Source organism: Psammomys obesus, unplaced genomic scaffold, assembly GCF_907164565.1.
Source record: "Psammomys obesus unplaced genomic scaffold, mPsaObe1.curated_primary_1811, whole genome shotgun sequence".
NCBI classification, from domain to species: Eukaryota; Metazoa; Chordata; class Mammalia; order Rodentia; family Muridae; genus Psammomys; species Psammomys obesus.
Genome location: NW_026596088.1, coordinates 15,084,594 through 15,097,226, shown reverse-complemented (window position 1 = coordinate 15,097,226; position 12,633 = coordinate 15,084,594). Strand labels below are relative to the sequence as shown.

The 12,633-nt window shown below is 36.7% G+C and overlaps 1 protein-coding gene across 1 annotated transcript in view; it reads left to right on the top strand.

Moving 5' to 3' along the window:
- Usp47 (ubiquitin specific peptidase 47) overlaps positions 1-12,633 on the top strand; it is an 82,861-nt gene that overhangs the window by 26,668 nt on the left and 43,560 nt on the right. The window contains exons 2-5 of the mRNA XM_055627357.1: positions 4,062-4,265; positions 5,783-5,896; positions 7,470-7,608; positions 9,995-10,091. Coding sequence (XP_055483332.1) covers positions 4,062-4,265; positions 5,783-5,896; positions 7,470-7,608; positions 9,995-10,091 — 554 coding nt within the window. The remainder of the gene's footprint in view (positions 1-4,061; positions 4,266-5,782; positions 5,897-7,469; positions 7,609-9,994; positions 10,092-12,633) is intronic.

The following is a 12,633-nucleotide window of genomic DNA, read 5'->3' as shown; positions in this document are numbered from 1 at the left end:
GTGTGTGTGTGTGTGTGTGTGTGTGTGTGTGTGTGTGTGTGTGTGTGAAATAGATTTGATTGTTATTATCTTCCCGTTCTGGTTGATTTTCTATGTAGGGAACACTGCCTTTCCAATACTTCATCCTAAGTGCATTGTCTTCCTAAATGGAACCTTCTGTAGGCTTTTAAAACTTTGTAGCTTTCTCTCATCTTGAATTCTTAGAACTCTTTGGACTAAACATTTTTGTTGCCTACCTACGCTAAAGCATGATGCTCAGGTATGTTCCCACTACACGACCCCCCCCCCCCCCCCCCCATCATCAGTCACATCTTTCTATAACCGTTTGCCTGTGCCTGGCTGTACCGTGCTATGTTTTTGTTACCTACTGCTAGTAGCAGCCCACTATAACATTTAATGGCTTAAAAAAACAATTTATTTGCTCAGGGTTCTTTGGGATGAAGTTTGAGCAGTGACTCAGCTGTGCTCTGTTCCTTGAGTCATCATGTTTTGGCAACATTCAGCTGGTAGTTGGCTTTGAATGGAAAGTCCAAGAATGCTATTCTCATGTATACTTACTTCACTTCACGCTTACTTCACACTTACTTCAGGGCTTCCACTCAGCAGCCCCTTTTGCCCATGTAGACTGCATGCCGATGTCGGCTGCTTTATAAAAGGGGAGGTTCCAAGATGCATAGTGGAGACTGCTGGTTTCTTAAGGCCCAGCTTTAAGTAGCACAGTGTCACACATTCTGATGGTCCTAAACATGGCTACATGAGAAGAGGGAAAAAGAAAAAAGAATAGTAAAGAGTTTTAGCATTTTGCAGTTCATCTGATGATAGCACTGACTTTCTTTGGGCTAAGTACCACAATTCTGTGGTGGAACCTCAAGTCTATGAAATGTATTTTTAAATTTAATGTTTTAGAAAATTATTGTTTATACTGTAGAGAGTTTTGCTTGTGAAAAGCTATTTATTATGAAATTACAATATCTTTTTAATAATACCTTCCAATGGGAAATTTTTTATTTAACCAGTTCCCAAATTTGAGGTAAGGAAAGGAAAAAACTTTTTCCACGGATTCTAAAATTAGTGAAATATATGGCTGGTAGCCATGTGTTAGATTTAATTATAGGTGAAGTAAATAACAAACCAGATAATTGTATATAAATAAAGTAATGTTTTACAAAGGGCTAGTCTAGACCTTTAAAGAAAATTGGATTTTTTTTAAATTATACTAGAATTAAATTCAGGAGTAAAATATGATGGGCCTTGGAAATTTTAGAAAAAAGAATGGGTACAGAGCTTTACCATATAATCGATTTTAAAAGTTTGTGGTGTGGGGGTGCAGTTCAGTAGTCTAGCACTTGTCTGCCATACCCAATGCTCTGGCTCAATCCTCAGCACTACTCCCACCTCCAAAAAAAGCATAGTGAAATCTGGCCTAGGAATCAGTAAAGTAGAACAAGGAAATACTATTAATCCATGACTGAATAATACTAAATGAGCTGAAAATGATAAAGTACAGTCTGACTGAAAAAGAATAGCATGATGTATTTATAAATAAATTAAAAATACCATGTCTGCTCTGATTCAGTGCCTTTATCTGAGAAGCCTGAGTTTGTGCATAGGAAAACAAAGAGATACTGAATTATAGATTATCTCTGTGTCCTCCTTTATACTCTTCCATGTATGTATTTATTTTATTTAGAAACAGAGCCCAGCTGTGGCAGGCATGAAACATGAAAACATGTAGACCTTAAACTGGCCTTAAACTCAAGAGATCTTCCTGTTGATTGCTAACATTAAAGGTAGCACCATAATGCCTACCTTTATTGCCAGCCTTTACTGGTTTTTAAAGGACAGCATAATTATATGTATAGAAGATAATTGTTGCCATTAAAAGAAGTAAAAGGAACACAAGATTAAATTTTGTGTTTACTATATCACAGTTGCTCCTCACATGGGTTCTATTATAGTAATGTCTCTCTCTATGTTCAGGTGGAAGCAGAAATCTAGAGTTCTTGTACTTTACTCTCACATGTTTTGAGGAAGTTGGGAGCTAGGGATACATGGCCCTGTTATATTGCCATAGCATCCTTGTTAATAACTATGCTACAGCATTTTACATATACAGATTCTTATAAGTGTATTGGAATTATGAAAGCAGATACTTACTGGGTGTGGTACCAGCATTTGGAAGCCTAAGGCAGGAAAGTTCAAGGCCAACCTAGACTAGGTTATATTTCCAGATTCTGTCTCAAACAATTAAAAGCCATAAACCACCCCCCCAAAAAAAATGTTTAGTAGTTGAAATTATTTTGAGTTCACTTTTTAATTTTTTTTTAAACTACAAACCAAACCTCTTTTTTTTAAAGGTCAGTTATACGTATCTTAATTTTGATTTCAAGTGTGTAATATAATCCATTCTGTGTGTTTAACATCCACCTTAAATACACAGTTGAAGACTTTTCTTCCTTTTCATGGTTATATTAATAATGCCTTTTTTGTAGTCAATTTTTATAGAGGTGTTTCTCATTTTCATTTTTAAATATTATGTTATTGTTAGTAATTAAGTTTTTATTTGCCTGAAATGTAGTAGTAGTTGATCTGTTTTATAGCAACATTATTTCTGTTCCAAACTAATAGGATTAACCTTAATTCACACAATCCCTTACAAGTCCAAAATTGACATTGCAGAAACAAATTACAGTGATTTTACTTTACTTCACTGACACACTTTGGGGCTATCCTGCTTTCAGTATTAGTCACTGATAGTAATTCTTATTTTAAAGTGGATAATACAAACGTAACAAAAGGCTGAAGTTGATCCTGTTAAAGTCAAAGGGAGTTCTTGGAAATGGAACTATAAAACTAAGTGGTAGAGTGTCGGCTAACATATAAGAGACTAAAGTCAGTCCCCAGTACCACAGGAAGAGGAGAAAAGAGAAGATTCTTAGAGCACCAGAGTATGAAGATTGTGCTTCATGAGGATGGCCAGAGGTCCTCCAGAGACAGCAAGATAGTCATCAGCAGAGCTAGTATTGGCAGTACTGTTTTGGGTTGAATGAATATGAGATTGAAAAGTTTAAACTTTTGGAAGCTGTTACAGTAATTTTGGTAGAAGATACTTTGATCGTAGCAGGAGAACAGAGCAACAAGGGATAGCTAAGTAGACTAGATATGGTTTGGTGCTAGTGATAGGTAAAGAGCAGGGCTGGAACTGGAAGCCACTCAGCTTGGTTCTGGTTTCAGAAGCTTAGTAGATGTAGGTGGCCCTTGTTTAAGTGGCCGTTAGATACGGAAGAGAAAGGAGTTTCTTCCACTCAAGTATCTGGTGTGTTCAGATACAGTAGATGTAACTGCTAACACCATGGGAAATGGAAGAGAAAAATCAGTATTTTCAAGAGCTTAAGGGATGGCATAGGGCAAACTTTTTTTTTTTTTTTTTTTTGAGAAAGATGATTTTTTTTAAATATTTTGCCTTGACAATTACTGATAAAAAGGAGGAAGGAGAGCTTAAAATCCATTTTCTAGATTGATAGTCGAAAAGACTTGGTGATGATACATTTTTTAAGATCAAACTTGTTAATTGAAGATTTTTTTATATGTATGAGTGTTTGCATGTATGTCTGTACACCACCCATATGCTTGGTGCCCATGGAGACCAGAAGAGAACATTGATTGGATCTCTAGGAGCTGAGTTACAGGTGGTATGAGCATGAATACTGAGAACCAAATCCAGGTCCTTTAGAAGAGCAACAAGCTCTCTTAACCTCTGAGCCATTGCTCCAGCCCCAAGTTTTGTAATTTTTAACTTAAAATTTTCATGGCTTCTTGGCTCTGTTGCTTTATAACCTTAAAAGGTAAAAGCAGATATCCACAAGAATGACTGCTTTCCCAAAACAAAAATGGTGCTTGTGTTTGACATGATCTATTGGAGCATGTTTCATACAGAATAAAACAGTACAGAGGAAACCCTGTCTTGTGAGTTCTTTACACTGTTCATAAAATTTTATAGTTAATTACAGTTGTGTTTTCCTTTAAGAATAATTGGAAGTAACACCTTTTTCAAATTTCAGATAGAAAATGCTGCTGAAGAACCTAGAGTCTTATGTATAATTCAAGATACTACTAACTCAAAGACAGTGAATGAACGGATCACTTTAAATTTACCAGCATCTACCCCAGTCAGAAAGCTCTTTGAAGATGTGGCCAGCAAAGTAGGCTACATAAATGGAACCTTTGATTTGGCATGGGGAAATGGAGTCAGTACTGCTGACACGGTAAGCCCTCAGACCCAAGGCTGCTTAAGCTGCATTATTCTGACATCATAGTAATGTCATAGCTACGGTTACTGTGTCTGTTAGTGTGATTAAGTGAAAGCCTGGACATAATTATATGGTTATCAGATCATAGTAGCTGAGATGCAGTGACTGGTCCCTCCTCCCTTGTCTTTGTTCTAGAGTCAACAGTTGTCCTAAGTTGTTTCCTGGGATAATAAAAATTATGAATAAAATCACTTTTATTTCCTTTTATTTATGTAACTTTTTCTGGGCATCTTTTTCTATGTACATATGTAGTCCTAGGTGTTACTTTATAAAACTCTCGATTTTAACTCTCATGCTCAAAGGTATTTCTCATGTATGCAGTCTCAGATGTATGAAGGTTTGTTTTATGTCTCAGTCTCTGTCATGTTAACTACTTGTTTTCTTTGTGATCTGTTTCTGCTTTATTTGCTGCATTGCCTCATTTCTTTCATTCTGCAGCATCTCCTCAAAGGCTTAGTGATTCTTGTTTTATTCGTAAATTGTAGTCAAGAGTCTCCTTGGAGGCTGATTAAATTTGCAGTATTCAGTTTCCATTTTCCTAGTGCTCTGCTCTGTTTTGGTGGCTGTAGTGCCTGTGCTTTGCTTTGTGTGGGGATTGGGAGGGGAATAAGTTCTATTGCCCACCGTTTGTTTAGTCTAAGGAGGAAAGGGAGGGTCCAACTCACCAGAATGCCTTTTCCCATTTGTTTACTCGGGTTCCCTGGCCCCAGCTCTTGACCTTTGCCTAGTGTTGCCTGCCACCCTTATCTCCGCAGCAGTCTCCTGTAGGCACTTTGTTCTTTGGTTCTCTTCTGGGTTTTGTTTGTCATAAATCAGAACTGTTTTCTATCTTTTTTTAAATTTCTCAGAATTTCTGGTATGTTCATGGTACTCTATTTTACTCTTTCTATTTGCCATATTTTTAAACCTTTATTTTTGTTTTTTATTTGTTTTGTTTTCTGCTTTGTTTGGCATTCACAGAGTTTGGAGGATTATTCAGTAGACACATGGTTATAGATTACAGGTGTGAGCTACCGTGCCTGCTTTGGTTTGGATTTTCAATATGCTGCTTATCTGGGAATTTTTAGACTTATATGTCAAACATTTTGTAGTTTTTAGTTATATGAACTTTTTTTTAGCTTTTTATGAAAATCTATTATTACATTGCATATATTTTAGGGGAAAAAAAAGCTGTATTGATTTTGGTTAGCATTATATTTAACATCAGTCCCTTAGCCTTTTCTTTGCTCAGTGTTTTATATGCTGGGGATGAAATGTGAGCCTCCGGGATGCCCTCGGCACACATTCTGTCAATTGGGCTTAGCAGTTCTGTTCATGATAGAGGTGTTCATTCAATACCTAGCTGAAAAAAAATTTAGCCAAATCATTACTAATTATATATATATATATCATACAATATATCATGTATATATGTATGTATTATGTATTTATTACCACATTTTTTATATAATCTAACATTTTTGTACCCATAGGCACCACTGGATCACACCAGTGACAAGTCTCTTCTTGATGCTAATTTTGAACCAGGAAAGAAGAACTTTCTGCATTTGACAGATAAAGACGGTGAACAGCCTCAGATGATGTTGGTGAGCTATTTAGAAAGACATAATTTTTATGCACTAGGAATGTAGTTTTTCAGAGCAAGAAGAGATGCCTGATTGTATGATACATGATAGTTATGTGTGATGGCATTAGGTGTCTACAGCACTATTATGTTTAGTTTAGTGCCTCACTGGGACTACTGCTGTACCAAGGGGAGGAGGCTCAGGGTAGAATACCTTACAGACCTGTAGTTCCATGGCCTTTCCTTTGGTTCAGTAGAAAACTCATCAGTTCTTTTGTTAATAATGGGAGACTATTTCCATTCTCATTCCCCAACATACTCCCACCTCCATCTCTTTTGGATTGACTAATATGTCAGCTGCTTCCGTTAATTTATTCACCCCAATTCAGACTTATTTCCAACCCACTGACTCCCAATTGGGTATTTTCTGAGAGTTTACTTTAAAGAAGTGTGCAAATACAAGTTACAAACACTATACATTCAAGATACCATTTCTTTACAAATTATGATGGGACAAGAGAGATGGCTGAAGATTAAGAGCATTGGCTTCTCTTCCAGAGGGCCCAGGTTCAGTTCCTACCAGCACCCACATGGCAGCCCATAACTGTGACTCCGGTCCTAGGGTACCCAATGCTCTCTTCTGCTCTTCTCAGGCATTGCATACATGTAGCGCACATGCAGACATGCAGACACTCGTACACATAAGATTAAAAGATAAAATCTCACAACAGAAACTCACTATGATAAGTAAATATGGTTTCATGGTTTAATTTCAGAGGATGTTGTTGTAAAAGAATTTTAAAATCTGGTCTGATTTGCCTCGCTGTTTTACAGACTGAAGAAACTAAGGCTCAGAGAATATAGACTTTTTTGGAGCCCTTCTCTTCACTAAAATTTGCTCAGGACAAAATGTTCTATTTGATGACCTTCATTTAGAAATGTGTTGAGAATAGAGATGTCCCTTTGAGCGGAAAATGGTGATAGGAGTGTGTTCATGATGAAGCACTCGAATGTGCCTTTTGAGCACCCTGAAGCTTATCTTTTGTTTTGTGGCATCACAGGGTTTTGATTGGTCTTAGGTGATGCTAAAATCGGAATTAGCTATAATTATAGAGCTCCAATTCACAGTTTTAGAGTTGTGGTTACAACTGCTTAATCACTGTTCTTGCTCCATCCTAACTGCTTATGCTGGTTTTGTGCCCTTTAATCCTTTTCAGCATATTACACATTAACAGGAACTTTCTTACTAGAGGCTGAGCAGTTCTCCATTTCATCAGCAGTTCTTGAATGTCCCTCACCTGCTGGACCTAACTTATGATGTAAGAGTGAATATTTAGGTACTCATTCAGGAATTCATAGTGGTACATCTCCTTTTCTTTTGTAAATAAAATATTTGAAACGGGGCTTTTAAAATCCGCAGTTAAGTTCTTTGAAGGGGCCAGGAGCATTGCTCGGTGCTTTGAATGAGACTTTTCAGAGCTGCATACAGGAAACACAGGACACACACTCCTCGGGTGCCTCTAGGATCAGTCATAGCATGCTTCAACTTCTCACTGTTGCTAGTCAGTAACTACTGGTGATGCTGCATTTTTTAGGAGGACTCCAGTAATGTGGACGACAGCGTGCATGACAGGTTTATAGGTCCACTTCCAAGGGAAGGTTCTGTGGCCTCTACCAGTGAGTATGTCAGCCAAAGCTACTCCTATTCATCGATTTTGAACAAGTCAGAAACCGGTAAGACTACTTTATTGTTTTGTTCCATACAGCATAATCTCAGCAAGTTCTTCATTTTATCAGTAGGAACTGAAACCCAGAGCAAGATGATTGGCCAGCAGCAGCAGAGTCGGTACTGATGGGCTGTGTACTGTTTCTTCCCTCATCTTCTTGCTATCCTTACTGTATTGTTACTGCCTTTATTTATCTACAGACTAAAAGATCCTGGATATTGTGTTCTGAAAAAAAGTATTCTGGTAATTTTCCCTCGAGAACTTACTCTGACATTTTTGAAGTCAGCTTCTCTGGAAATGAAATCTTCTTTTCTCTTTTTCAGATTAAGATGGGCTGTGAGGAATATGCTTCCATGAAGCAGACAGACACACTTTTTTAATTGGGTCTGCTGTATCATTCAGTTTAATTGTTATGTTTGAAATAAATTAGGTCATTTAAAAATTTTTATTAGGTCTAGAGAGGTGGCTTAATTAGTGGTTAAGAGTACTTGCTGCTCTGGAAGAGGACCCGGGGTTAGTTCTCAGCACCTAATGGGGCTCACAGCCATCTGTGACTCCAGGAGATCTGATGCCGTCATATGATCTCCATAAGCACATATGTGGAATGCATACATATATGCACCTGCAGTCAAAGCACACATACACATAAAATAAAAAGAAATAAATCTTTTTTAATAATGTTAGCTTTTTCCTGAATACGATTAAGCCTAGATTATTTTCAAGTGTTTTTTGTTGTTGTTGTTTTTTCAATATGTATAGGTATTTGACTTGCATGTGTATCTGTATACCAGTGTGTGCATTACCCACTGAGGACAGAAGAGGGTTTCTGATCCTCTGGGGACTGAAATACCAACAGTTGGGAGTTGCCACATTGGTCCTCTGGAAGAACAGCCAGTGCTCTCAACTGCTAAGCACTCTCTCTAGCCCTAGATTATTAACATTTTATTTCAACTTAGCAGGCTGACTTTATATGAAGGTTTCATTAATATATACATACATACATTTGTGTGTGTGTATATATGATTGGTTAATTAGCATATGAATATAATCTAGATACTTGTCATGTATTTCATCTTATAACACACCTTTTCTATTAGGTAGTGTTTTTCCATGTTGAAAGAAATAGAAACAAGTACAGAATAGTCTTTTGTGCAGCTAGTTAATGTTAGGTGTAGCTTTAGAATCTTTCATTTTAAAAATATGAGAGATTTTAAATATTATAGTAAACACCTATCTTAAAAAAACAGGAAAGCTAGAGAGTTACATTCAAGTCTTTGTTTTAATATGATATGTGTTATATTTACTGTAGTTTGTAATTAGAACTTAGAATGATTTTCTCATTGCTAATCATTGTGAAGTTTATTTGCTCTGGAACTAGAGTGAGGATCTTTGGTTTATAATGTATGTTAGTGAACTTTGGCTGCATACCACCCAGAATAAAAGAGAATTCAGAATCATTTCAAATTATAGCACATAGTAAAATTGCTTATAAAGTCACAAGGACTTATTTCTTCAAAAATAATATAAAGGTAGTTGCTTAAAATGTAGATTCCAGGGTTTACTTCCCAAAATGCTAGTGGAACTGCCCTGAATCAGGCTAGAAAGTTTTTCATTTTGTTTTAAATAAGTACTGTGAAGATTGTTCTGAGATTGTTGGGATACTTTGAGAAAATTTTCAGATTTAACAAGACAAGATTCTTGAAATAGTTTTTGCTATTCATTCTGACAACTAAGTCCTTTATATGAAGCATTTATAGAATGCTGTGTATTAGGTCCAACTCTTTATCTTGTGAATTCATTGAAATTAAGGTAGTGGTTTTTAGAAGTGTTTTTTATTTCTTTATGCAAATAAAACATGCCTTCTGTCACTCTTTAAAATTAAAAAAATCAGTGACAGTACTCTGTGTAGTAACCACTTTTATTTTGTTCATTTTTATCTTCTTGATAATATGCTTTTAAGATAATAGATAATGCTTTTAAGAAAATTCATAAGCATGGGCATCTGAGTTCGCTCTCTGCATTATTTCTTGATATAATTTGATTCACAGGGCTGATGACAGGGCCAACTAATTTAGTTGAGTCTTCCTCTGATATATGATGTTTAAAGTGAAAATGCTTCATTTTTGGTGTATAGATCTAGGGAATAAGATTGTACTCTAGTAAGAACTGCTGTGATAAATGTGTTAAATACCATATAATACCTATTTCTATCTTGGTAACAAAGTATCCTGGCTTTTTCTTAGAAACAAAGTTCAAAAATACATACCACAGAAAAGAACTTTCTTACGTGGCATTGAAAAAAAAACAATTTCCAACTAAGCAGTCTTGCCCTGTATGTATTGATTGATTTAGCCCAAGTGCTGATTTGTCTGTATTTGTGTTTTCCTTTAAAGGTTATGTCGGATTAGTAAACCAGGCGATGACATGCTATTTGAATAGCCTTTTGCAAACACTTTTTATGACTCCTGAATTTAGGAATGCATTATATAAGTGAGTATTTGAAAAATGGTTTATAAGTAAAAATAAAAGTACAGTTTTTAAATATAAAATTTAATTTGCTTCCTTAGACTTACTTGTAATATTTGAGGTATTTTTTACTTTATAAGCTGACTTCCTTATGTATAAGAATCTTCTGAAAGGCTGACACATGAAAGCCGTGAGAAGGGAAAATGAGAAATTATTGGATAGAAAAGATTCAAATTGATGAATGTCCCCATTAATAGCTTTATTGCTTTTATAGGGAAAGGTGTGTCTAATTTTGAGAGAATCTATACATGTAACCCAACCATTGATTTTCTTTGCTCTCTCGGTTTAAGAATTCAGTGTTATTTTTTTAATTTATAAGCTCTCTAATTAAAATATAACATAGCTTGTTTGTTTAAATGTATATGCGATTTCTAAGACTGCATCAGATACTTTAAAAGGCTTTATGGAAGAAGTCCATGTCTAATAAACTCTGAACTCACCCATTAATTTTTATGAGTTTTTTATAATGCAGTTTATATGCTTTTGCATAGCATACTTAAGGTATGTGTAACTTAGATCTATTTTGTTTTGTTTTAAGACAGGGTTTCTCTGTGTAGCCCTGGCATCCTGGAATTCACTCTGTAGACCAGGCTAGCCTTGAACTCACAAAAATCCACCTGCCTCTTATCTCCAATATCCTGGGACTAGCTGTGCACCACCAGGCCCAGCAACTTAGATTTTCAAAGTATAAGTAAACTGATTCTTTTTCCTGTTCCTTTTGAATGGTGCCTTTGAAATGATCTAAATATGTATTTGAATCCTTTATAAAGTTGTAATATTGGTTGTATTGCTCACGCATGCTCTCATCCATACATTCACTTGTTAGCTTATTCTCTGAATTTGCTTGTAGATGTGACATGTTTAATTCATTATTATTGTTGCCTGTTAGTAATTATATTTTAGGCTCTTAGGATAGAGCAGACAGAAAACTAAGATCTTTGTTTTCAAGTAATTTACAGATCTATCTATAATAACCACCTGTGTATTGTGAAATTATTTAAGCAACATTTAGGGTCAGCTAAATGCCACGAGAGCTGAGAGAGGAGATGTTAATGAAACATGAAGAAATGAATGGCGTAGTGAAATAAATAGGGCTTGAAATAGGCCATAAAATAGTTACATTTTGGTCAGGTTGACAAAAAAGAGCACACTGTAGATAAGGAAAATTTTAGAAGTCATAATGAATAGTAGTTAGTGCTCCCTAAATAACGTGTTAGGACTGCTGGGAGCACTTTTATATACTCACCCAGTTCTGACAATAGCTGTGAATTGTCTGCTGTTGTCATCCACGTTTTGGTAGAAGCAGTTAGTAAATGCACAGACACTGCCTAGGTCACCCTGTAGGTGCGAGGACCCAGTCTTGGTTGTACCTGTGCTGTAGTTATTGGCAGGGTATAGAGTGGGTTGGCGAGGCCCCTAGATGTGCACAACTGTCAGCATATGGGAAGGCAGACTAAGGGGTGGGCTAGAACCTGCTAGGAAGGCTTCCGTGCTGCAGATGATTGCCTGCTGACAGCAAATTTTGCCTGGCGTTCTAGGTGCTTGTTTAACTGTCCACTCTTATACTCTGAAGGTGGCCTGCACGCTCTGTAAACAGTAAGAGCAGCCCAGGATGCCCAGTCAGGGTGGCAAGCATTTCCTGGACACTAGCTAAATACCAATAATTCTATTAGACACAGAGTTGACAGTGTTGATAAGACGGAGTTCCCCCTTCGGAGCTTCCATCAAGAGCATGCATAAATAAGCTCATTTTTACAAGCCCAGTATGCCAGGAAGGTAATAAAGCAAAGTAGAGAGAGTAACTTCTGGAGGAAAGGTTGAGCTGGGTGAGGAAGGGAAACAGCCATGAGAGTAGCCTTCATAAGAGCCTGAAAACTCTTAAGTACAGAAGCATTTGGGAGTCAGGGAAATCCACTGTGAATAGATGAGAGTTAAAACACTTGTTCAAAGAGGAGGACTAGATCTTTCAGCCTTGAGACTATAAATGGGTGTTTACAGCAAGTAGTGAACCAAGCCTTAGTGCACTGATGTCTGAGTATAGACCTGGGACCCACAGTGCACTTGCATGGAACAGTACCACGATGAAAGATGAAACTGCACATTCATCCTTTGTGTAGCGGCCTACATAGACTCTTCGTTGTTGACTTGCAGGCTTGTGATACGTTCTGTGAATTGTTAGGAAAGCCTGTGTGGTGCAGGTTGAAAAAGTGATTTGAAAGAGATCCTTGGGAGGGCCTGTCATTAAACTAAACATGGATTCGTGAGGTGAATGTGGGTGGTAATGCTATTTCTGAGTGAAAACTGAGATGTCTTATTGACAACCTTCTTTTTTAGTAGTAAAAGAATGGGAAGAATTGAATGTGCCAATAAAACGTCTAACTATAGGTAATCAGTGAAATTGCAAGTCCCAACAAGATTCGCAACCTCTTAAGGTTATAATAGAATTTTAGAGCCTATAATGTCAATTCTAAGGACTTCCAAGAAGATAATTACCAGGAGAGCTGCT